Consider the following 27,317-nt stretch of genomic DNA (forward strand, 5'->3'; position numbering starts at 1 on the left):
ATCTGACGGCCCTGATCATGTGACGCGAGCTCCCTTGAACACTCAAATTCCTCTGTTTTCAGCAGCTTCGCCTGAGGAAAGTTGGTTTTACGCGCGTAATTTCGTGAGTTCGATAAATATATAAATAGGTATGTATATATATATATAGAGAGAGATAAATATCTTTGATTTTACAAATCATCATGTTATTTTAATACACGTATATTACACCAAGCGAGGCTGCCTGGCAGTACCACAGTAATATCTGCTGCATACCGTTCTTTATATGGACTTCGTACCATTCCGCTAACCATTGCACTATAATCGTTCGTTTTTTTTTCTATTTGCTTGCTCTTATGTGTCTAACAGCCCTTTAATTATCGGATCTTTCGAAGAACAATGTTGCAGGCTGTGCTAGGTTCTTCCTGACAGTCAATATGCTGTAATTGGATGTAAATCTTGGGACAAGAGTTAATAGGTTCTTTTCCACCTTTGTGACAAATGCTCCATGCTCACAAGAATATGAGTTATATGAGTGTCTCAGAAACAAACTTGCGAAGATACAAGAAGAAAAAAAGCTGTGCTGTGAAGTAGTTGGTGAAAATCTGATGCAGGTCAAAATGTCTCAGCTGAGCTTGATTACTGCAGTCAAAAGCCATTTTCCATTTTTCCTGATGTAACTTTTCTGTCTCATTTACAGGAATAACATCACAGGGCCTCGCTGACCCCATCATGCCACTTACTGCAGCCGTCATCAGCGGCCTGCAGAGGCTGGTTCTGTATGAGACAAGAGCCGTAAGCGAGCATCTACTCATATGACCTTGTGAATATGAAAAGCACAATCTCATTTTCCAGAATGGCGCCACTAGATGGCAATAAATATCTGCCCTCCAGAATCTCGAGGTGTCAGGACATTCTTAAAAATGTATTCATGATGCAAGGGAAGTTTCCATATTCTAATATGTGTATGATGTAAACAGTGTGTGCATGTTTTGAAAGCGAACACTTAAATTTTATGGCATTAAGAATGTACCGCAATCCACCAGTTTAATTTTAAGACTTTATTGTCATACACGATAAGCTAATAATCACCACAGTACATAAACAACCTTCTACTGAACACAAACTGTACTCGCGCACCACAGTACATGAAAAGCCTTGTAATGAACACGCACAACTCAGGTTTACACACGGAATGAACAAAACCTTCCCTTTCTCCCTGAAGAGGTTTTTCCTGGTCGGCTGTAATCATGCCCAGACTAAGCATCGGGTCCTGAAGATTGACAGAACCGAGCCGCGAGATTTGGTCATCATTGATGATAAGGTGAGGCGATGTCCTAAGACTGTGTGTAGTGCTAGGTAGGTGTTAGTTTCTCACCCTGCGCTGAACGCCTGTGTGTTTGTGTGTTTCAGCATGTGTACAGTCAGCAGGAGGTACGTGAACTTTTGGGGCGGCTGGATTTGGGGAACCGAACAAAGATTGGGCAGAAGGGCTCCTCTGGGCTGTCACGTGCTGTCACATCCTATGGCATTGTGGGTAAGGTTGGACATTGCCATATAATCTCACTAAATAGTGCTTCTCTTATTCCGCTGAGCATCAGGCTGCTGATTAGATCAGATTGACCAAATCTCATTGTGCTGTGGACTTAAACCTCATATTTTGACTGTCGAAATTATCCAAAGCTCATTAAATGAGAGATTTTCTAGTACTGTGCGCCTAGTACACTCCCTAGTACAATGTTGTTATTTTGTAGACCTTCCACAGTGTATTAAAACACAAAAAAATTAGTGTTGATCCAAAAAAGGATCTAGAACTGATAACAATCAATAATCAATAAAGAATCAACCAAGCATATTGTGGTTGAAACGTTTGCTCTTTCTCTGGTCACACACTAATTTCAGTGTTAGGCTTAATTTTGCCGCCTACAATCCATTAAGGTCTCTGAGCAAATACAAGATGCTCTCAGTGGCTTCGTTCAGGTTACCATGGCAGCAGAGGAGTATGTGACTTTGATCAGAAGTAATACGAGTGAGCAATGACTGGATGACAGAAGAAGATAACAAAATAAAAACATTTAATTTATACTTACTTCAAAATGAAAAAGAAAATGGGCATGATTTTGCTTAGTTACTGTGAGTGTTGATTATAATCTTAGAAATCTAAAAACAACTGCTAGTGGCTTTATGGGGTCACAGCGACATCCTGAGCCTGTTGTCTAGACTATTGGGATTTTGTGTACTACAGGGCTTGCCGAAGTGAGCACGGCCCTGAATAGTCATTAGGATCAGTCAGTGTGTGTGTGTGTGTCTCACAGGGCCATTTCAATTCACTTTGGGGGGGTCACACTGACAAAACCAGGTCCAGCTCTAGTGCCTGCTATCTGAGGGATATTAGGGATATAGTTAGTCTGACATCACCTGGTCGCATGCTTGAAGAGATTAATGGACTTATTTGGCTTCTCAGGCGGAATAATTGTGTATAAAAGAAACAGTCAGGGTATGAGTATGCATTTTCCTCTTTCTGTGTTCATGTAAATTAATTTGATGAACTGCCACAGGGAGATAATTTGATTAGTCACTTTCTCTGTAAACGTTGAGCACAGGATCCAGTAGTTTGCACTGACGGCTTCTGCAGCAGTGCTAGCGAAGACTCGGGCTCTGATGGTGGCCACGGTCAACCTTAATCTTTTTCCAACTCTATTGGAATCGTTTGTGTAAGTACGGTATCAGGCACTTTTGGGGCCACCCATATAGTTTTGGGCCCCAGACTGTAGCCTGCTTTGCTAACCTGGTTGTGACGGCCATGTGTGTGTTTTTTCGCTATTCATTTGTTAGTCTTTGCATCTTGATGCCACTGACCTACTTAAGAAGAATAGAGTAATGACCCAGCTGCATTGACTGACTGTTTGTTCACAGACGTCCATTACCTCTTATAGTTCTAGTGTGTGTGTGTGTGTGTGTGTGTGTGTGAGAGAGAGAGAGATTGGGGTTAGGCCAGTGAAGGCGGTTGCATTCACTATCCAACCCACATATGATGGCACAATTTTCACAGCACTGTGAACTTTGGGGAATGTTTGCTTATGTCACATCAGGATGTACAGAAATGAACGGATAAAGTGAAACATGAACAGAGGATTTGCTAGCTATCTGTATCTTTGGGAGGAGGAACCGTTTTGGTTGGTGTATTATTAAGCATCCTTCTTCCTTGTTCATGGTGTTAAAATCACCTCAGGACCACATCCCCTTCCGAATATACACATAGGTAGATAGATAGATGGATAGATAGATATATAGATTATCAGCATGACTATCAGCAAGTGCAGACTGAAACTTCCCACATGCTACACCTTATATTGCGCCCCTGAAATGTCCCCCACTGTCACATGTTTGTTCTTATTGACCTATGAACATCAGCTTAAAGAGACACACATACCACCATGTTAAAATCGGTGTGTTCTAAAGTCACTTCCTATTACTTTAAACTGGGCTGCTTGGCTGCTACATCATCGAACCATCAAATTCACTGCACATTTGCATAACTTTATGTTAATTTCCACATCCCACAGTGTCATAAGCTCTTCCTTGCGGCCCCACTGAAACGTCTGCGTTTATTGTCTTCATTCATTTCACCCCACAGGGACACGGCATTGCGCAGGTTCACAAAGCAGTGACAGACGCACACACACTTCTGCCCCATCCGCCCACTCATACACACAGCTGCATGAGCGAATGAGCCTGCCACGTCTGTGCATTGGACAATTTACTGCCATTTAGGTCTTTATTTACACCCAGAACACATTTTTCATGTTAAGAGGTTAGAAAACTCATCTACACACACCTTTTTTTTCACACACTGTTATGGCGTAGTTAATGGCACTGATCTTCATGTTGCATAACCTAGATGGCTAATCAGTGCCATTTCGGTCTCCTTTGTCATTAGATCAGGAAATTAGCGGCGTGTGCACATGTGTCGCACGTGGACATCTCGCAGATGTTTCAAACACGCTTACGGTGTGAAAAATTCTCTTGAACCTGAACACCTTTTAGCCAACTAAAAAGAAGAATGATTTCGTTTGTTCACTGCGTTTTTGTTTCAGTCCTGGGGGAAGCTGGTTCTGAGCTGTTTCCAGTTAACCTGTTCACCTGTTCAAAAGAGCTTTTTTTTTTTGAGAATTCATTCACATGAAGGCATCATTATTGCTGAAAGATAAATACAGGAGTTGGGCAACGCCTTATTCAAGGGACGTCCCTGTTTATTACAGCAAGCCAATGCGAGGCCATATTCGGCATGTGTTACTACAGTGTGGCTTCGTAGTAAAAGAGCGTGGGTACTAGACTGGCCTGCCTGCAGTCCAGACCAGTCTCCCATTGAAAATGTGTGGTGGGTGTGACCAAAACGTAGAGCTGTGAACCCTTTTCTACTGCCTGTAAGAACTTCCTGCACTTTTTTTTTTCATTAAGAAGGTCTCTTCTACTAGGGTTCTTATATCTTCTGCTGCTCATGACCCTTCTGTGTCTGGTTCTTGCTCTGCAGTTTTTGGTGCATCCTATTTCATCCAGCTTCAAAGGGTGCAAAATGCTGCTGCACATCTTTTAACTGGCACATGTAAACTTTTACCTATTTTTTTGATGCTTCATTGGTTAGCTGTTCATTTAAAATTTATTTAGTTTTTTTTTTAAGGCTCTGAATGGTCTTTCCCCTCCCTAACTCTCAGAGCTCTTTGTCAGTTGCGCCTTAGTGTGCCAAAAACTAAGCGTAAGCATAGAGGGGCCACGCTGCAGCTCAGAAACTGTAGAATGACTTGCCCTTGTATGTTAGAAAGGCTTCCTCGTTCAGCTTCCTCAGTTTTTAAACTGCACTTGAAAACCCCTCTCTTCTCTGACTTTAAATTGTTTTTTTGTGATTGTTCTTATCTTGTTTTTCTTTTTTGTATTGAATTGAATGTAGGTTGAAAAGGATTTGCAAATCGCTGTATTCTATTTTTATTTACGCTTTACACAACGTCCCAACTTCATGTCGAAATGGAGGTCCATAGATTAGGGGAGGAGGTAAATGAATAGGAAAAGAGTAGACCAGATATGGAGCATCTGATGTCCATGGGTGTTGGATAGTGAGTGAATCATACAAACTTACGAAACACCTTCCGGATCCCATAGAACGGTCGTGATCAGTGATGAATATTTTTAATTGATTGCTTTATATTCAATTGTTTGATGTTTTTACATAAGAAACAATTCAACGGGATCAGGCCTTCAGTAGCAAAAATAAGAGGATGGACCAAACATCTTTTTATGTAACTCAGGGTCATTGGTTTACTGAGCTCATGGAAATGACCCCGTACACACACTCCCTCACACAAGGCACAGCTGGGGAAATATGAGATATATATCGGTAATTCATGGTTACTGAACAATCAATTAATTAATTCATTTAGACTCAATTATTATATAAAAACGAACAATTGAAAAGAATCAATCAGTACAGATTAGAGGTCAACTGCATTTTTTGAGCAAAGAGTAGAGCAGGAGAAAGTGTGCCATTGAGTTAAATAAAGGTGTGTGTGTGTGTGTGTGTATGAGAGCATGTGTAAGTGAAAGAAGATCTGATAAATAGAAAGTTGTGTTATAAGCACACCAACAGTGCGTGCCAGGGGTTTTTGTGTGTCAGTGAGTTTCTATGACCCCTTTCCCTCTCACACACACACAGTTTGTGTGCATTAATTGAGTGTGTGTGTGTTTGTGTTTTTCCAGGCTTTGTCCGTTTCCTGGAGGGTTACTATATCATCTTGGTAACCAAGCATAGAAAAGTGGCTGACATTGGAGGTCACGCCATCTACAAGATCGAGGACACCAACATGATCTACATCCCCAATGACTCTGTGCGCGTCACACACCCCGACGAGGCCAGGTGTGTGTGTGTGTGTGTGTGTGTGTGTGAACACTTATGTAACTCACTGTCTTTACAATGAGTGTAATCAAGTCCAGAGTTGGCAACATGACCCAATTTTGATCCTCATAGTAAACACACACACACACACACACACACACACACACATTCGCTGATTTAATTTCCTCCTCTTTGTTAAATTACAGATTGATCAGCATGGGGTACATTTTTGTAATGATGACACAGGAAGCGTGTTCAATAGAACACACCAGTGAAGAACACAGAATGCAGACATTTATTATTTTATGAGCGTGTTTGTGTTTGTCTGTGTGTGTGTTGCTAGGGCTAAGAACGGCACAAATATGTGTCAGTGTCACACCAAACCTGCTCTGCATGTCTTGGATTGTGACAAACGTGTGTATATATGGTGGTCGACTAGTGACATGAGTGGGGTTGGTATTTGCCGAGTGGGTTACGCACTTGCCTATGAATAAAAAGTCACAGGTTCAAACCCCACGTACTATCATTGTGTCCCTGAGCATTACTGCCATTGTGTCGCTCTGGATAATAAATCTGATAAATGTAAATGTAAATCTTGCAGCCCAAAGTTCAAATAAAACTTAAATGGAGTCTGTAGCTTGCTGTCTGTAGGAAGATTATTCAAATGCAATAAACATGGTGGCAGGGAGAGTCAGTAGGCTGGATTAAATTATGTTTGGTCGGGCTAAAGGGACCATAAAACATTTCCCATAACTTTCCATCACTTCCACCTGCATGGCAACACTAAACAAGGATAGATCCATGGATTCATGCTGTGAACACTAAATTCTGGACCCTGTAATGTACATTAGGCTCGTCATCTTTTATGTCAGATTTCCTGCATATGTATCTGCTTATGGATTCATTTTCCTGCTCTTCGCCGTGAAAACATCCATATGTATTCAGAGGGATCCCTGCAGCATAAATATGGCAATTTTTACAGTTCTGCTCTGACACCCTCAAGAGGATCTGTCAAGAAGTATTTGCCCCCAGACACACAGTTTTTGCCCACTCACACACTCACATGTTGCCAATGGCTAGTTATCTTTTGTTTCGCTTTAAATGTAGTGCATGAAATTCCCACATGCTGGGCCCCGGAACTCTGACTAGGGCGGTCGCTCCAGGGTCAAAGCTGGTTCAATCTCACATCTTCCCTTCCGCGGTTTGTGCTGTAAACAACAACCGAACCTCATTACCCTTTTCTGCATACATGATGTATTGAGTTTCAGCCACGTGATTGGCTGATCTGGCCGCTCACGTGAATGAGCAGGTGCACTGAAGAAAGAAGCTAATCATTGCATTGGTATGGCCTGCACCTCTACATTGGAACCTTTGATGTTTAAAATGCAGTCTTTATGATTGCAGATATGTGAGAATCTTCCAGAACGTTGACCTGTCCAGCAACTTCTACTTCAGGTACCTATTGGCAAAATGTTGTTTTACTGTATAAGTAATTTGTATGGCCAGAATGTGGCATAACATGTGTGTGTGTGTGTGTGTGTTTGTGTCCACGTGCAGCTACAGTTATGATCTCAGCCATTCTCTGCAGCATAACCTGAGCATGTTGTGCGCTCTGTGTAAAGGCGGAGACTTGGAAATGGGCAGCAGCTGCAGGCAGGATGGATTTGACATCTTTGAGGATGAAGGTGTTCCTACACAAGGTGTGTTTTTGGATGTGCATTGTATGTGCATGATCTAAGGAATGAGGCCTTGATGAATGAATGTGTGTTTGTCTGTAGTGGTCTATGGTTTAAGGAGTGAACCCTATGAGAAGTATGTGTGGAACAGTAAGCTGTTGGAGAAAGTCAAAGACACTCTGCACTCTGATTGGCTCATGTACATCATCCATGGGTTCTGCGGCCAATCCAGTATCCTTTTCTCCATGAGCACACCCCCTGCTATGCTCAGTGTATATATTTTGCATATGTGTCTGGGTGTGTATGACCTAATGTGTAGAGTGGACTGCAATATGGAGGCGAGATGAATAGCTATAGTGTGTAAACTCTGAAGATGTTTGTTGTTTTGTGTGTGTGTGTTGTCTGCAATGCAAAGTCTCCAGTTAACAACAGACACTCCATCTGTTGTTTGTAGGTCACTCTAACCTGTACTGCTTTTGTTTTCCTGGTTTAGTAGTGTGTGCCCACCTGTCATTCTGTCTGTCTGTCATCTATTCACCCACAAATGATACAAGAAAAGTTGTGTAAACTGAGGTCAGTTCAGCCATAAACAGTGAGTCACTAGTAGTCATATTTGCATAAATTGGCTACCTGCTGTGTGTGTGTGTGTGTGTGTGTGTGTAGAGGGTTAGGTGTAAAGTGTGGTTGGGTGGGTAAATGTGTCTATGTGTGTGGGGTCAGTGTAAGGGTTTGTGTGTATGTGTGTTGTGCTTTTTCCTTTACACTCTTGTGTAGAACTGTTGATCTATGGCCGGCCGGTCCATGTGACTCTGATCGCTCGGCGCTCCAGCCGCTTTGCCGGCACACGCTTCCTCAAGAGAGGAGCCAACTGTGAGGTACTGTTACCACAGCAACAGCCCCCCCAGCAGCCGTTACCTCGACAACACCAGTAGAAAAAAGAAATCCCATATCAACATAAACAAGCTTGAGTTTTGTGTGCGGCACTAGTGCATGTATGAGTGGGAGGCCTGTAGGTTGCTGAGTCACACACACTGGCATCTTTGTTTCGCCGCTGAGTCACTGGAGGTGATGCTCCTGCATGGCGGTCAAGAATAAAAAAAATGCATTTTTAAAGTACTTTTTAATAAATAAATAAACTAATTACAATTACAATTTGAACTCTTGATTTGAATCTACAAAAGATCATAAACATAATTTCTCATCAGGCTGAGAGGTGTTACTTTGGTACATCCTCACACACTGTTTTAGGCACCTGAGACCAGTGCAGTGTTTCTACAGTGTGTGATGGGTTAAATGTAGAGGACATATTTTGTTGTGTGTGCTGTGCTTGCTGTGCATCATAATGACTATTGCTTCACTTTTATTTTCCTTATGTCATGCGTTTTCATAGGTTTTCTCAAAAAGAAAAAAAATGATTGGTCACTTTTTTTTTTTTTATATATATCACCTTATTGAATCATTTAAGGCACTTTTATTAAACATGCGTGTATTTACTGTATTTTTGTATGTTACCATAGGGTGACGTAGCAAACGAGGTGGAGACAGAGCAGATCATTCACGATGCATCAGTGATGTCGTTCACCATGGGGAGCTACTCCTCGTACGTGCAGGTGCGCGGGTCCGTGCCCCTCTACTGGAGTCAGGACATCTCCACCATGATGCCCAAACCTCCCATACGCTGTGAGTGGGGTTTTTTCTGATAATAAATGAAGCATATCTTCTTAACCTGTGTAATTGTAATATTTTTTTTTCCTTTCTTTTTTCCCATCTAGTGGACCAGGCGGACCCCTTTGCTCATGTAGCAGCACTGCACTTCGATCAGATGTTCAGACGCTTTGGCTCCCCAATCATCATCCTCAACCTGGTCAAGGTGCGACATTACTGGATCCTCCCAGTAATATTACAACCCACCAACACAAATCCCAAATTTAGACCTGTTAATCCACCTAATCCACCGCAGTGCTATACTGCTGTGACATGGTTCTCAAACTGTGGCACATGTAGCACTGGTGGTACTCATCCTCCCTCTAGTGCAGTGGTCGGCAACCTTAAACATTCAAAGAGTCATTTGGACCCGGTTTCCACAAAAAGCACTGGGAGCCGCAACATTCTTTTTGACATGTAAAATGAGATACTGCATAAATTATTTTTAACTTTCAAGCTATGTATAAAAAAAAAAACTGCCGCTGCTTGTGAAATTTTATTTATGGCAAGAAAATAGAAGCAGTGGCCGGGGGTTTGCGAAGATAATATATATAATAATATAGTGAATAATATTGTGTGTCTCACCTACATCTCACCTCACCTCTAGGATCTTATTGTCATATATTCACAATCTCAATCTAATCCATTTGTAAGTGGTCAAACAAATTTTTAATCAATTGATTTAAAATGGTAAGATATCTTATAATTTCTAAAAAGAGCCCTGTCTGTATGCTTAAGATAATATTGTTTAATAATTAGGGATAACCACAAAACGAACAAACTGGATGGACCTGCAGCAACAATCAATATATTTTATTACTTTGGTATGATTTTGTCAAAATGCAAAGATGCATTTTTGTGAAATATTTAACTCTATCCATTTTCGGTGATTGTTATGGGGATGAAATTAAGGTTTTTAAAAATGAAATAAAGTCCCTGTGCTGAAAAAAAAAAAAAAAACACAAATGAAAAAGATTGTCTGGTTGAAGATGCACCCTCAAGAAATCCCTGCTATTCTTAATGGGCCAGTCACCTCAAGACGCACCCTCAGCAAAAATGGCAGACGTGTTCCTGGAGATATTAATGTGATTTTGTGACATTTATTTGCTAGCTTTGTTAATCTTGCACCTAGCCTTCGCTCCAGTCCATTTCAGGGCCACATTATCGCACCTCCGGCCGTATTAAGTTCTCGCCATCGCAGACGGAACAATGACTCAGCAACACTTACACAATCGCACGGCTCCTGTTCTCTCACCTTAGCGTGCCGCGGAGCGGAGCGGTATAAAAACGCTGCATTACAGGCCTGCTGTACCGCGGTGGCTGCACTGGCCCTGTGCCACCATGTTTACGCGTGTGCGCGCACGTGCTCTATAGGCCTAATGATCCATGTGAGTGGTGGAGCAGAGTGCACGAGGGCCAAAGGAAACAGACATATGCGTGAACACACTCACACACACACACACACACACACTGTATGCTGCCATGATGTTTGGCAAACCCCTGAAATCCTTTTCTCAAACATTCATGTTCGCACCAAGCTGTGATTGGATTCTCTGCCTCTCCGGGGTCGTCCTCACGTGCACGTGCGCGCACACTTACACACACACACACACACACACACACACACAGACATACACACACACAGAGAGCATTGTGGATTTTGCCTGCGAGATGTGCAGTAAAATTCTGTACTTATCGAAAAAAAATTATCAAATAGAGCAAGACAAAAAAAAAAAATCTGTGACGTGGGTGGTTGCCGGTAATTTTGGGTGAAAATTGATGAAAGTGCCAGCAACGCTGATTCAGTCTGGGCTGCACATTCAGAAACAGGAACTAACAGGCACCAGAACCAGCTGTTCCTCGGCATCTTAAGCTGTGGTTCTCGCTTTTTTGAAACAGATACACCTTCTCCCTGAACATGAAGATGTGCTGGATGTGAACGGTGTCTGATGATCCTGTTACTGGCACCTGTATTACTAAACTGTGCATTTCCACCGTGGAACCCAAAGTTCTGATTTATAAATGCAGCGGAAAACGCGATTCTTGATCAAAGTATGAGGTTTCGGGGGAATTTTCATGAAGAGCAAAGCCGTGTGGGAGCAGTGCACCTGTCCTCTGTACCAGTAGTAGAGCAGGCTCCATCTAGCTATAACTGCAGTTATAACGGTGCTTAGACCAGACGAACCACTGTATCAAAAAGAGGCTCTGGCAACTGATAGAAAACATGTGGAGCTTGAATATTAATGCTGCCGATCACCTGTGTGTGTTTGTGTGTCTGATGAAAGGTCACAAATGTAATCATTTCTAAATGAATTCTTTAATTACCAGTCCCATTTAGGCTTCGGATGCCACAGATTACATCTGCACAATCAACACCATTTTGTGTGTGTTTGTGTGTGTGTGTGTGTGCACGCGTGCATGCACGTGCCTGTGTGTGCAATCTGGCTGGTGGGAATTAGTCATTATCGGTGAGCAGCTTTTGTACAAGGGTGAAGGGCTATGTGTATGAGTGTGTGTGTGTCTGCACATATTTAGTTATGTGTTGGTGATACATTTTTCACCATGAGAGAGAATCTTAGATCACAAAATAAATCTTATTGTCTCTCACACTCAATATTAATCCACGGGCCTACATACACACACACACACACACACACACACACACTGTGCTAATGCCCCATCACAAATATATCAAAATGTGTTTCCATGACAACATTTTCTGTGCTTTTGCCTTAAAGGGGCAATTAGGCCATTTTTCCGAGCTGCCCTGGTGAAACGGTGGTTTTTGCCATGTTCTTATGCTCTTATGTGCGGAGCAATGGCTGCTCTGTATTTTTACATTAAACATTTTAATAACCCACAACATTTATAACAGTACAAAAAGACTGCAGTTGGGGGAAAAAATTTGTGGGGCAAGATCTGACACGGAATAGAACCAGATGGGCTGTGATATATTCCCTGTTATCTTTGAGCAGAGACTACTAGGAATTGATCATACAGGTCCGTTTATTTTCCGTGTGTCTTTTATTGCTCGTGCAGAAGCGAGAGAAGAGGAAACACGAGAAGATCCTGAGCGAGGAACTCTATCCAGCCATCATCAACCTCAACCAGTTCCTCCCCCCAGAGCACAGCATCGACTATATCGCCTGGGACATGGCCCGATACACTAAGAGGTATGTATCACACATCCACGCAGAGACACACATGGAGCCTGATCAGTTAACATGTGACCATGTGAAGACATCTGCTGCGTGTGTGCAGTTGGTGCTTTCAGCAGTGCAAATTAGCTGTGTGTTCGTGTGTGTTGCAGTAGGCCACGTTATTAATTGTGTGAGTGTGTGTTTGCAGTAAGCTGTGTAATGTTCTGGACCGCTTGAGCATGATTGCCGAGAACGTGGTGAAGAGGACTGGCTTCTTCGTCAACCGATCTGATTTCTACTGTCACAGCTTACGCCTGGATGAGAGGTGTGCATGGATACACACACACATATACAGACTTAATTTGTTGGAAATTAGTCATAACTATATGACTATGTCTCTAGCTTGCCTACAATTAGTACAAAATGCAACTGCCCGATTTCTCACTGATACAGACAGGCGAGATCACATAACCCCGACCTTAGCCTCACTGCAATGGCTCCCTGTCTGTTTATGGCTCCCTCTTTTATTTCTTTTTAAATCACCGAATGGCTCGGCACCTACTCCATTCTTACACTCCGCCCCGTTCTCTCAGGTCTTCAGACCAGAGACTATTGTCTGTTCCTTGAGTCACATTACGAGCACAGCGGCGACAGGGCCTTCGCAGTGGCCGCCCCACGTCTATGGAATGACCTGCCAATCAGTGTCAGACAGGCACCGTCAATCACTGAGTTTAAATCTCGTTTAAAAACTCACTTTTACACCCTGGCTTTTAACCCAGTGTGACGTGGTTCTTACGGTTTTCTTTTGCAGTGTTTTATGTGGCTTCTTATGCAGTCCTTTCTTAACTCTTTTAATATGTTGTCGTAAATAATGGACAAAAGCGTCTGTAAAGTAAAGTAAACATTTTCTGTTTTATTCAACCCCTTGTTTAATTCAAATTGCTGCATGTTTCACTTATTTTATTCAGTTTTCTTTTATTATTCAATTGTAATTAATTTGATTAATTTTTATTTTTGTCATTGTGAAACTCTGCAGCACAGCGCACAGCACACACAATGAAATGTGTCCTCTGCATTTAACCCATCACCTTAGTCGGTGACAGCCATTGAACAGCCATTTAAGGCACCCTGGGAGCAGTGTGTGTGGAAGGTACCTTACTGAGTGGCACCTCAGTGGTTCCTTGGCGCTTCAAGAATTTTAACCCACAACCTTCTGATTATGGGTCTGCTTCCTTACCCGCAAGGCCAACCACTGCACTCACTCTCACAAACACATAGGCACACATACATTTCTGAACCAATTACATATTTGTTTGCTTGTGTATAAAATGCAATAAATGCATTGATCCTACAGATGGGGAGACCTGGGTGGTTGTGTGATGCCTTCTGGGAGAATGCAGGTGCGTGTACACACTGACATCCATAACTAAAGACATGGAAGCGCATACACGCAATAGTGCACAAACACACTTTCCTGTAACCCCTCATCTGTCTGCAAACAGACGGGGGTCCTGAGGACAAACTGCGTTGACTGCCTGGACCGTACCAACACCGCCCAGTTCATGGTGGGGAAGTGTGCCTTGGCCTATCAGCTCTATGCTCTGGGGATGATTGACAAGCCCAAGCTGCAGTTTGATACAGACTGTGTAAGGTAATGGTCCGTGTTTACATTCTAGCTGCACTTTTACACCTATTCACTTTATGTACTGGAATTGAATAGATTATAGATGCCTTATAGATGCCTCCAGTACTGCTCGCCTGGTCCCTCCATCGCTAAAGGTAAAAGGAAAACATTCATCTAGACATTTACATTTACAGCATTTATCAGACGCCTTTATCCAGAGCGACTTACAATCAGTAGTTACAGGGACAGTCTCCCTGGAGCAACTTAGGGTTAAGTGTCTTGCTCAGGGACACAGTGGTAGTAAGTGGGATTTGAACCTGGGTCTTCTGGTTCACAGGCGAGTGTCTTACCCACTAGGCTACTACCACCCTCTTCTCCGTCTTGGCCCCTCGGTGGTGGAATGAACTTCCCCTCGAGGTCATAACAGCTCAGTCACTGAGCACCTTCAAACGGCAGCTCAAGACCTTCCTCTTTAGAGAATATTTAGATTAACTTGTAACTTTCTTATTTTCTAACTTCATAGTTGGGGTCCTAGTGAACCAGAATTGATCTCTTCATCGATGGTAACTTGAAAGCACGTTGTAAGTCGCTCTGGATAAGGGCATCTGCCAAATGCCATAAATGTAAATGTAAATGGACATACAGATCGATTCACATAACCATATAGCAGCAGAGATACTGCACAGTTGGGCAAAAAAACCTACAGACGTTATTTAAGGAGCGCTGCTCAGATGTCCCCAACTGATCTGGGTGAGAGGCACCTACACAGGTCTTCGTAGGTTATATGAGGACTTGTTTTGTATACCCGGGTCTTTGATGTGTTGTAGGAAGTGAGGTGGCTCAGAGGTAATCTCCGAATCCCAGGGTGAATTATCATTTTTATATAGAGCACAGTATGCTGTACCCTCTAGAAATAATCCCATTATTGTTGAAGTCAACATCACGCTTTGGATGCTACGTATTGTGTATTATGTGGTTAATTTCAGTCACAGAAAATTGTTCTGGTGTTTAATGTTTGAAAGGCATCAATTTTGAGTGCAGATTTGGAATTTAATTCAGCATAAGGGTGGTGCCCTTCAAATGATTAAACTGATGAAGTTCAGTACTCTGCTGTCATGGGAAGTGTGAGTCACATGGCTGAATAAGGACTATATAGAAACAGACTAATATGGGCTCACATGTGGTGGGCTTACGCTAAAAATACACATAACATACGTTATTTGAGCTTCTTCGTCCTTATTTTATTTTTTCTATTATTATTTCCTACACAAGCCATTTTGAGGTGGATTTATTCAGCCCCTTTAACATGTTGTCCACTTGGATGTGTTCAGGCTTTTTGAGGAGCTTTATGAGGACCATGGTGATACACTCTCTCTGCAATATGGAGGCTCTCAGCTGGTCCACAGAGTAAAGACGTACCGCAAGATCGCCCCCTGGACCCAGCACAGCAGAGACATCATGCAGACACTGTCTCGATACTACAGCAATGCTTTCTCAGGTAAAACACATTTATTATGCACTGATATGTACACACAAAAGGATTGGTTGAATCTACAAAATACATACATTATCTTACTAAAGATAACTAGCTAGCACTTGACTGAGAGAAATATGGTTAGTTAAAATGTGTACCTCAGAAACATTTAAAGCATTTGGCCGACAATCTTATCCAGAGTAACTTACAATCAGTAGTTACAGGGACAGCCCCATTGGAGACACTCAGGGTTAAGTGTCTTGCTCAGGGACACAATGGTAGTAAGTGGAGTTTGAATCTTGATCTTCTGGTTGTAGACAAGGTTCAGGCAAGTGTGTTACCCACCAGGCTACTACCAACCTGAAACACACCTGCCTCATGTTGTCTAGAGATGCGCCCATATAAGACAGAATCAAGTAAAACCAAACGGCCCCAACATCCATTCACCTTTGAGACAAGTAATTTTTCCTTTGGTAAGAGTACCTCACGATATATAGAGTTAGGTAGTGGTTTTCCCGACTATGAAAACGTTGTGCGCCACCCCTTGTTCATAGTGCTTTGCGGTTAACACTCTAGAAATGATGTAATTGCTAATATGCGTCTTTTTGCCTTAGACTGAGGCTTCTTGCGCCTTACATCTCTACAGCTCTTTAGGGGATCCCGACTTTATTCAATAGTCATAAAACCATTACCCGGTACCCGGTTCCTGTTTCTGAGCTCACGGGCTCTTGAACACTGTTTATTGCCATCATTATGATTACTTGCAGTTAATGCCAGAATTTCCTGGCCCTGGGTGCCAATATTAGCTTTGGCTTTCATAAAACCTTGCTTGTTTATATCATTCTAAAACACCTCTGAATGGTTCATAGTCGAAATAGGAGGTAAATGGAGGGAAAACAACATGGAGGCAATAATCAAAAAGCAGGAGATACGGCTATAACTGCGGGAGTGAAATGAAGAGTGCAATCTTATTGTCCCCCCTCTTCTTTTGGGCCCCTTGGCGGGAGTTTTTTTTATATATATGTATATTTATTAATTATTTACGTCTATTTGCCTCAGCTCACATTTAAATAAAAAACTGATTAAAACATCTCAGACCTGCCGGATCTGATTGGTTACGGAATTGATCTCCATGGAAACTAAAAGAAAAGCTTCTGTGTGCTCGTTGAGAGAAGGTCTTCTCTATATCTTTTTTTTAATGATTTAATTCTCAGTTTATTAGCTGTTGGAATTATCTGTGAAATTTTTTTTTTTTGTATTTTTTTTTTTTTTATTGTCTTCTGCCTGCAGGTATTTTAATAGTTTGTATCTTAATTAATTTAATCATCAGGGACTAAATGTTAAGAATGGGATGCTAATGGAATGACATTCATGAGAAATGGCTCTAAAAAGAATGCTTGAAAACTCTAACTGAATAGTGAGAAACTTTATAATGCACTTAAGGTTACTGGTCTTGTTGAGTTTACAGCGTACGTAAAGGCTCTTTGTGTCTACACTGCCCCTGCTGGTGGACGATTAGAACTGCATGACAATGCCTCAGCACGTAAGGAGAGGTTGAGAAAATGAAAATAACGGCCTTCCAGCTAGCCTGATGGTGCCGTCTTCATACAGCGTGGCCCGGACCCGTTCACCCAGTTCCTCGCTTTTACGTCGGTCATACTGTTACAGCATCTCTGTGCTCAGATTAGTGTGAAGGCAAAATTAAGATAGCCAATCTTCTCCTGAAATGAGGACACCTTGTTACCAACCAAGTTACCGCTTTTTCGTGTCTACTACTTTTATTTTGTATTTTACACAATATATATGGTGTTGCCAAAATGCGGGTTTATGCGTGGGACTGCTGGACTGCTGCCTTGTTTAGCGACCCATGGTCCCCACGACACAAGAACTAGAAATGCTTTTATAAAAAAAATGTTATGTATGTATGGAGAATGTATTCATGACCAGTATAGAAGCCTTAAACATTTACCCCATAGTCTACATTGAACCTCTCATTCATAAATCCAATTTCTCAGAGCCATGATGCCAATCATAAGGAGAAGATGTATTAGGGGCAAGGAAAATGACTTGTTGACCAAAATTGCGGGAGGGGCAGAGACTATTTCTGTGACAATGATGCTTGATGTAATAGATGTCCTGGGTTATTAGACGGATATTTCATTGGCTGAGAAAGTGTTGCTGTAACACCCCTGGACTTCTCCTCTGTGTCTGGTGGAGTTAGTGTATGAGTCTTTGTATAGCCAGTGTAGCGTTATTAACATGGTTGTGTTGATACTGGTCTCATACGAAAATAACATCTGTTCTGTTTTTTTTTTTTTTTTTTTTTGTTAGAAAATGACCACTGATGTTTGTGGCCAGAAATGTGGCTTTGCTTTATGCACAAGCATTACCAGAATAACATTGTAATTCATTTTTTGTTCCCTTTAGCCACCTGCTATAGCCACTTAACAGTTTTTTTTTTTTTTTTGCAGATTTTTTGTTATTGGGGGTGACATGTGTCAGCAGCAGGTGGCATAGAGAATAAAACTTTAAAATAGCTTATACCATTAAAATTGAGAAAGGAAGGATGTATCTTTTTCCTGTATGTGAAAGAGAGAGAGAGAGAGAGGGAGAGGGAGTGAGTAAGTGTGTGAGTAAGGGTGTAATTACTGTTCATTTAAAGCTTTAATAACATCAGCATGTCCAGCCTGCACGTGGATGGAAGTGAAAGGAAGGGACGGAGGGTGATGGACTGCCGACTGCTGTAAAGGGACGAACACGTGTTTTTACCCCTCTCCTCCGGGACGTGGTCCCTCTCTCTCTCTTCGCTCTCTTTCCCTCCATCTTTTTTTTTTCTTTGGGTACATGTGATGGCGGCAGCTGTGTTTTTGTTCTGCCCATCCAGGGCTGCACTGCTCTCTCTTTCATTATCCTTCCTTCTGCTTTCACTGACTTCTTTTGCCTCTTCATTGCAAACACCGCTTGTCAGAAGTAACACAGACACACACCCTCTCTGTCCCATCATCTGTCTCTCTTTCAGACGCGGACAGACAAGACGCCATTAACCTCTTCCTGCAGGTCTACCAGCCTGGCGAGAATAAGCCTCACCTGTGGGAGCTGCCCACCGACTTTTACCTGCACCAGAGCAACAGCATGGACCTGCCGCCATATCGCCGCAGGTAGAAGATACAAGCAACATTAAACGTCGGAAGATTTGACTGGCCCAGTTAGGAAAACACATTTTGAGTTAATCAAATTGAGTTTGATTAGTAATCCCTTTTGATGTAGAGTTTCAGGATAGGTTTGGGGGTAAAAAAGTCATGTTACACACTAGTAGTTACACATTTGTAATATCAGTGTTACAATGCTATTACAATTGGTCCACACAAATATCTAAAAAGAAAGGGAGTGTGTTGTTTTCATTTGATGCTGAATGCACACGTTCTTCTGCACACGCTCCTTGGAGGCGCTGCTGTGTTGCTGTCTTTGTTATGCAACCTGGAGCTCAAGGATCCATTAAGCATGACTGAGAACCAAATTCAGAAACTGGGCCACTTTCCCCCTTCCATACCCCACACCAAAGGGGAACAGCGTGGCCAACATCAGGCGTATGAATGTGAGTGTGTGTTGAAGATTACACCTGAGTGTGTGTGCGTGCACAATGTCTGTCTACTAGAACAGTATGACCTTACCCTACAGTGTCTTCGAGACTAAAGTGGTAGACCAAATCTTTGCTTGTTTCTTTGTGCTGTACACACAAACACACACACACACACACACACACACACATACACACACACACTAGGTGTAATCTTCAGAACACACTCCTGGTCTTGGCCCTGTTCTCCCCCTTTGGGAGGTCTGTGTCCTCGTGTCCTGGCCCAGTTTCAGGACACAGTTCTCAGTCTTGCCACTTAATGTGCCTTTGTGCCGCAGGTTGCATAACGAAGACGGCAACGCGCTGGCGCCTCCAAGCAGCATGTGTAGAATAGGCCTGCCTTGATGACTGTCATTATCGATCCCAAACCCAACGGCATCATGGGAGCATAACCCAGTTTTCTTCCGAAATCACGCACTCTTGGCGGCTCATCAATTCATTATAATAGGCGGGCATTCAGGGAGCGAGGAAAACCAGGTCCCGACGAACAAAGGGCCGGCCTTGTGCTGGAGGTTTCATTTAAATCTCTGTCTGAGGGGAGGAGTCTGGCTCTTCAGACGTGTCAAACTAATACTGCAAATAAAATGAAAAGACAACAACAACAAAACTATTCAATTTAAGATTATGCTTAGATCTTGTTATTCATAGATCTGCGTTTGTTACGTAGTTGTTATTGCTTTTCTCAGAAATACATGTTCACAATCATATGTGCACTTATGCTTACAGTTACACATGCTGGTGGTCTGACGGGGTGCTAACCTACCTGCCCCTCCCCTATGATGAAGGTAATCCTGCTTTTAAGATTTAAATAGGGACTGTAGATGTAGACAGTTATATAATAATATGCGTGTGTTTTAGTGCCATGTGAGGAGAACAGGACAAAAGTTGCCGTCAAGAGAGTCAACTGTTACGATGAGGCCATTGACACGTACACCGAGTTTTACAAGCCATATGAACTTTCCTCCTTTGATGATACCTACTGCGTCACCATGACAAACTCTGCCCGGTACAGTAACTCTACTCCACCCCACGACTCCACTCCACAGCACACTCTCAGACCTGTCCAATCATGCAGTTATGTTCTGTTTGTGTGTTCTTGCTGACGTCTTGTACATAGTCCTTGTGAAACGTGGCTGCATTAGACAAAATAAATGAATCCATACTCAGAGCTCGAATTATTTACATATTTACTTTTGTGTACCTTTGTTGTTTAGTGATTTCATGCCAAAGACAGTGGGTGTGGATCCCAGTCCTTTCACTGTCAGGAAGCCAGAAGAGACAGGGAAGTCTGTACTAGGGTAAGAAAATGAGTGTGTGTGTATTTGTCTATGATTGGGGCGGAGCCAAATAAAGTATTCACAAAATCACATATACTAGATTACCATAAATTTTGTAATTTTCTGCAATTTAGCCAGATATTTGATTGATTAAGGTCAAAACCATTTAGCGTTTTGCAAAAAAAAAAACAATAACATGACAAAAACGACCTTACTGTAACCTACTTAAATTAGAAATGGGTTCCTGGATACCTATTCTTGACAAGCAATTTTTCTAGAAATGACACATTTAAGCCTGCCCAATCTGGCAACACAATAGCCTGAAAACACAGTGACGTTTCAGTGACGTTAATGGCAATAGAGGTGTCTTGATGTCTATAGTGCATTTCACTGTAGATAGGAATTGAGATAATTTAACAAAATTATTATAATGGATTTAGAGACATAATAAACATAAACAAAAAATGTTTTGGCTTTAACAAATGTGGTATCAGATAAAAATGAGGCTTCTCTTCACATCAATTGTCTCTGTGTGTGTGTGTGTGTGTGTGTGTATATGTGTGTGTGCACGCGCCAGTTATCACATTTCTCGACCTCTTTCAGTAAGAGCAGTAAGGATGAGACTCTCCTACAACGCAAGACAGCAGCGAGTGCCCCGCCCCCACCGTCAGAGGAGGCGGTGTCCAGCAGCAGTGAGGATGACTCTGAGGAAGAGCGCGAGGACGACGGCTCCGCCTCCCAGCGCTCCACACCCATCAAACTAGCTGAATCTGGCGACAGCGTCCGCCCACAGGAGGTAGCAACCTGCCCACCACGTTTAGCGCCCTCTGCTGTACATGTTGGGTGGAATCCCTCACACCTCCTTAAGAGGTTCTGTCAGTTCTGGAAATTTCTAGATTCAGTTCTGTTGGGTCGGGCTCGGTCAAATAACAGGTTTTCCTATGAGACCACAGCAGCTGGAGCTTCTCAGGTCATACAGCAGAGCTGAATGGTTAAACGGAGCCTTCAGCAAACGAGCCCTGAGGTCCCTCTGTCGTTGCCGTGGTAGCAAGGGACTGTTTGCTATTCGTTGAATGAGGGACAGATGCTGGAGAGCGACCAGGCGGAGATGTGTGGACGGATGGAAAGAGTTACACACTGCGGAGGGAGGGATTGAATGAAGGAAAGAGATGTCTCTTCAGATAAACCCAGAGTAATCTGGGCTATTTGTGTGTTTCATAAGCGGTTTGGTTTTATGTGCTATTATTTCAATTTCACATTGATACACACAGACAAAACTGCTCTTTTTTTAATGCTATAAATTATATACATAAACACACATTCTAAAGTTATTGACCTCATATATTGTGTGCGTTTGTATATTTCTATTTTTCGGAAAACCTTTTTAGGAACCTTTGTGATTTTAGGAAAATAGTTACATAAAGGGTCAGAAAAGTAGAACGGTCAAAAATGTCTAAAAACGTACTTATAGCTCCTCACACACAAAAATGTGAGTCCTTGTACACGTGTGTCCACTATGCTGCTCACTCCGATTAATTCTATAAATTTCTAGGTAATTTGCTGCTAAAAATGTGTCAAGAGCCAAACAAGAGAGAAAAAGACACAGGGACAGAGATAGGAGGTGTGGGATTAAAAGCAGCAGCGTTTTCATGGAGATCTGTTGCTATGGCGAAGGGAATGTGTGTCACTTCCCGATCACCCTGCATGATAATAATAATAAATAAATAATAATTCTGTGATCTTCTGTGCGCACACTTGCTCACACACACTCACAACTAACCACCGATGCTAACCTCAGGATGCCTTATTTGAATCGTTCTGTTGACGTGGATGGGCGACGCCGTACAGACTGACAATCGGAATAACAGATATTGAGAATAATTTTGATAATGGTTAGCAAATGGCATGGAATCTGGGTATCAGCAGGTAACTGCACACTGTGTGTGTGTGTGTGTGTGTGTGTGTGTGAGAGAGAGAGAGAGAGAGAGAGCGAGAGAGAGAGAGAGAGAGGCTGAAATGAACAAACCATCCTGTCATGAATTCTGCAGTGTTGTGATACACACAAGCTGGCACCAGGCTGGTACACTGAATGAGTAACACATGTTGTGGAGTGCTGACAAAAGAAAATTAGATAATTAGATATTTTTGACAATTAAGTTATTTTATTGGAAAATCACGCATAACACATAACATCCAGGTTTCCTACGGTCATTAACAAACTGCAAAAATCATGGAATTTGAAGAGAATCTGAAACAAAAGTAATTTAAATTTTCATTTACAGCATTTATCAGATGCCCTTATCCAGAGCGACTTACAGTCAGTAGTTACAGGGACAGTCCCCCCCTGGAGACACTCAGGGTTAAGTGTCTTGCTGAGGGACACAATGGTAGTAAGTGGGGTTTGAACCTGGGTCTTCTGGTTCACAGGCAAGTGTGTTACCCACTAGGCTACTACCACCTATCTGATTGATACATGAATGTATGATGAAGTATAAAATTATTTTCTACCTTTTACACGAGCTGCATGAACTTGAAGGAAGAAAGGCTGATGTTTAAGTTAAGCTTTTCAGGATTGTCATCAGTGTAGTTTATTGGAAGGGTGCAGGTTCCAATCCTGAGGTCCCCACACACTGGTCCCCGGGCACCTGTCATGGCTGTGTCACGGCTGTGTCACCGTGTGCTGTGCTGCAGTGTTTCACAATGACAATCACTTCACTTTCATGACAAACCAGGCAGAGAGGAAAAGAAATAGCATCATTCTGTAGACAGTTTATATATTGTTTCACAATGGATTAAACCCACGTTCTGTACTTTATGGTTGGGTTTCATCTCTGCATGCAACGTGATCTCAATGAGCTGAACTTCAAATGTCATAAATCCCAATCCTACACACCTGTGCTTGTGTGTTATTTGTGTGCTTGCACATTATCCTCTGGTTCCCTCGAATCTTTCCTGGTTCAGGCGGCCGTTTTCAATGTTGGGTCGTTTTTGATGGATCGTTTTATTTTTACTGGATCAGTCCTCACGTGTTGGGCTCGTGCACACACACACACACACACACACACACACACATTCTCATTCCTGCTAGACAGGCCGTGCACAAGGACTGATGGCCTCAGTATCTGAAAAAAAAAAAAAACGGCGACTAATAAAATATTTAGAGATTAGTTTATGAACCCGCTGCTCTTACAGCTCAGCATTCTACATCTGAGATGTGATTAATGTCGAAATATGTTATTTATTAATTTCATTGATGTCTAGAATCATGCCATAGATTTAAGCCATATGTTGTCACCAACAAGTATCTCTGCATGTGGGTGTTTTCTTATATTTTTGATTGATTTATTTATTTGTTTGGCATGTCATGATTATATATTTCGTATTGAATCTGTAGTAATTTACAACATTAGCAACGTCTGGACAGGAGTATTGATCAATTTCATGTGGTTTTCATTTATAAAACTGCTTGTGTGACATGAGTCTGACTTCTGACTTCTGCTCTTTAGGATGTCCAGTCCCAGCTGATGAAAGAAAGTTATGGTCTCCACCTCTCCGAGCCGCTTGCTGAGCAGGACCTGCTCATCTACCACAGGTGTTTATGTGTGTATGTGTTATGTGTGTCTTAGAAAGGGTTGTGCGTATGATTCACAGAACGATTGATTTGATTTGTGATCGTGAATTGTGATTTCATTGGTTGAGGCAGATTTTAATAACCTTGAACCTGAGTTTGTTTAGTGTGTGTATGTGTTTGTAGTCAGGCGAGCATCAGACCGATTTATGACTTTGTCACTTTGAGATGTATGTACAATAGACCTGTTCTGTTTTCAGGTTCGCTCACCTGGGCCAGAACCAACATAAAGTGGAGAAAACCGACCGACAAGCTGAGCAGCGGCCACTGGAGAATGTAATAAACTTGTAAGTGTATATACACAGACACACACACACGGCTTATACACACATCTTGCGGACATAATGTGAAAGTGATTTTTTTTTTTGTCACTGTGATGCACAGCACAGCATACTTCTGATTACGAATCCACATCCTTATGCCTCCGTTGCCCCAAACTGTCAAATCGTTGTATTTCATTCTAATTTTCTACTTGAACAGTTTTTGGGGCGGTGGGGGCCTAGCGGTTAAGGAAGTGGCCCCGTAATCAGAAGGTTGACTGTTCGAATCCCAACCCACCAAGGTGCCACTGAACAAAGCACCATCCCCATAAACTGCTCCCCGGGCGCCTGTCATGGCTGCCCTCTGATCACCAAGGATGATGGTTAAAAGCAGAGGACACACTTTGTTGTGTGCACCGTGTGCTGTGTATCATGCTGACAATCACTTCACTTTCTCACAACACACACACACACACAGACACGTGTTGAGCTACTTTGCTTCCTCTGTCACACACACAAAGATAAAAAGTTTCATTGAGTGCCGAGTTCCTCAGCCGTGGCTCCTTTGTTGTGACCGTTCCCGGCGCAGCCTTCATCGAGGTGAAACGTGCCTGTGAAGGCTGTGGACCTTCAAGCATGTGCAGCAACTCAAGATGTTCTGCTGAAGAGCCTGCACAAGGTGATCAGTGATTCACCAGGAGCAAGAAAACACGCCACCCAAGATCCACCATTCAACACTGGCTTTCTTCATTTCAGAAATGTTCTTCAAACTACCCTTCAAACTAAGGAAATACATGAATGGCCACATCAGAGCCTGACATGATTGGTTGGAAGTGATAAATGTAGGTGGGCCTTCTGTTGAAGTAGCTCACCGTTAAGCTGACAAAGACACGCCTGTGACCATGTGCTGTGAAAGGTCATGAGTGTCTGGCGTGTGTCTAAATTTAAATTTCTCATTCATGTGTGTTAGTGGGTGGGTGGCACACATGATGTTAACACACACCTTCTCACGTGGTCAGATTCTGACATCATGTGACGCTAAGTGCACTGTGTTGTCACTGAGGTGAGGAGATAATTTATGCTTTTAGGCTGTCTTGGACTGACAGGACGTATCTGTCCTCTGTGTGTGTGTGTCTGAGAGAGAGAGAGAGAGAAAGACTGAAAGCATGCATATACACACACACACACACACACACACACACACAGTCTACCGGTAGATTTACCATGCTGAAGTTTTCATCCATGGTTGTGTGATAACTGTCATTGCTCTGTCACACACACTCTTACTCACTTAAGTGAAGGATCAGGCTTTTAAAAGAGATAGCTATGTGACTCTACTCTTTCAAAAGGTCACCGAAGAGTATGTGTGTGTGTGTGTGTGTGTGTGTTTGTCTGTTTCTCCCATTGTTCTTGTGAGACCTCAGTATTGAGCAGAAATAGGACTTCATTTTTAGTGCACTGCGTCGTCATGGGAAACAGGTTATTTCACCTTACTGTCCAAACAGCACGTGTACAGGGCAGCTGAATGTGTGTGTGTGTGTGTGTGTGTGTGTGCGTGTGCGTGTGGATGTTCACTGAGAGATCTAAAATTACATTGGGCACCAGGTCTACGAGTAACTTCACAAATTCTGACCCTTATGTATTTTAATTACTCTAATTGTGTTTGTGTGTGTGTGTGTGTGTGTGTGTCCGTCCTGCAGGAGTCCGGTGTCATCTTTCACTGCTGACAGTGTGTATGAGGTGTGTGTTCCGCGTGTGGACGCCGAGAGCCGGGCGCTGTTTGAGGGTCACGTTCAAGCCAATAGAGGCATCATCAGGAGCCTCCGGCCTGAAGACACACTCCTGTACCGTGAATATGTCAAGAACCGTTACATGTAACACACACACACACACACACTGTAAATAACTGTACTTTACATGCACAGTAACCCGAGTTCTGCTGGACACGTGCGACACACATGATCTACAGACTTAATCGGAGCACATGCATGACACACACACAGACACACACTCCACTCTTTTAGCCAAACTGCAACTGTTACACAGCAGGGTGGGGCCTGTTGCTTATTCTACAGTATTACTACTATCTTTAAAATTCCTTGAAGAGCTCATGCCTGCTTCCATAGCAGATGAATAATAATAAATCATATTTAAATATGACTAACGCCTTTCTTTCCTCACATTCCTGATGTACAGTTAAAATGTTTTTTATGAATGTGAACGGTTGTTGCTGAGCAGGAACCACATCATGTATTCTGTTCTGATGCTGTTGACATATTTATTTGTGAAGGCTGAAAAATCAAATAAAAGCAATTGAATGCATTCTTTTCGGCTTTTTCTTTCTGTGCGATCCCACAGTCACATTTTCACACACACACACACATACACACACACACACACAGCCCAATGGGAGCATATTAACTATTAGACCTCATTAGCCCTGTCAGGATAACAAAGCTCCTGTTTTATTAAAAAGCTGAGCGCGTGTGTGTGTGAACGTGCCCCGACTTTCACGTTCTGAGGCCTGCACGACCACGAGTTCATACAGGTAATTACGATGCTGAGGACCTCGTCACGGTGAACGTGTGTGTTTTCACTTATCTCAGCCATTAGGGATTTCTCTGTTTTAATCTTTTAGTCCAATCATCACCTATTTGCAGGGCCCAGAGCAACCTGAGGGGGGCGCTGTATGCAGGTGAGCTTTTTCCCCTTTACAGCTGTGTATTGCAGGAATTTCGGGAGTGTTTGTCTCTAGCGCTACTAAAGGGTGTAACAAAGAACAGCATTAATATATCTGTATGTCTATTAGGAGTATATCAGCATCGTGTGAAGGTCAATACGCTGTGCACTAACTGAGAGAACATTGAAAGAAGATTAAAGACATTTACAGCATTTATCAGATGCCCTTTTTCCAGAGCGACTTGGAATTAGTAGGTTCAGTCCCCCTGGAGACACTCGGGGTTAAGTGTCTTGCTCAAGGACACAAAGTGGGGTTTGAACCTGGGTCTTCTGGTTCATATGCGAGTGTGTT

The 27,317-nt window shown here is 42.5% G+C and overlaps 1 protein-coding gene across 2 annotated transcripts; it reads left to right on the top strand.

The window, feature by feature from the left end:
• Positions 1 to 11: 11 nt before the first annotated feature.
• fig4a (FIG4 phosphoinositide 5-phosphatase a) lies at positions 12 to 26,608 on the top strand. Of its 2 annotated transcripts, none has more exons than XM_029002493.1 (24): positions 12 to 128; positions 680 to 774; positions 1,205 to 1,303; positions 1,393 to 1,516; positions 5,731 to 5,887; positions 7,271 to 7,321; positions 7,424 to 7,566; positions 7,645 to 7,773; positions 8,317 to 8,417; positions 9,060 to 9,222; positions 9,315 to 9,412; positions 12,286 to 12,419; positions 12,595 to 12,711; positions 13,741 to 13,786; positions 13,889 to 14,037; positions 15,342 to 15,508; positions 18,504 to 18,642; positions 19,848 to 19,906; positions 19,980 to 20,127; positions 20,336 to 20,419; positions 21,002 to 21,194; positions 23,905 to 23,990; positions 24,227 to 24,313; positions 25,987 to 26,608. In XM_029002493.1, exons 2-24 carry the CDS (start codon positions 712 to 714, stop codon positions 26,162 to 26,164), a joined length of 2,715 nt encoding a protein of 904 aa, XP_028858326.1. In that variant the 5' UTR covers positions 12 to 128; positions 680 to 711; the 3' UTR covers positions 26,165 to 26,608. The 2 variants fall into 2 exon arrangements, with proteins under 2 accessions (XP_028858326.1, XP_028858327.1); XM_029002494.1 differs by having other exon boundaries at positions 24 to 103.
• The last annotated feature ends 709 nt before the right edge of the window (positions 26,609 to 27,317 follow it).

The sequence above is a fragment of the Denticeps clupeoides genome, chromosome 14 (assembly GCF_900700375.1).
Source record: "Denticeps clupeoides chromosome 14, fDenClu1.1, whole genome shotgun sequence".
NCBI classification, from domain to species: Eukaryota; Metazoa; Chordata; class Actinopteri; order Clupeiformes; family Denticipitidae; genus Denticeps; species Denticeps clupeoides.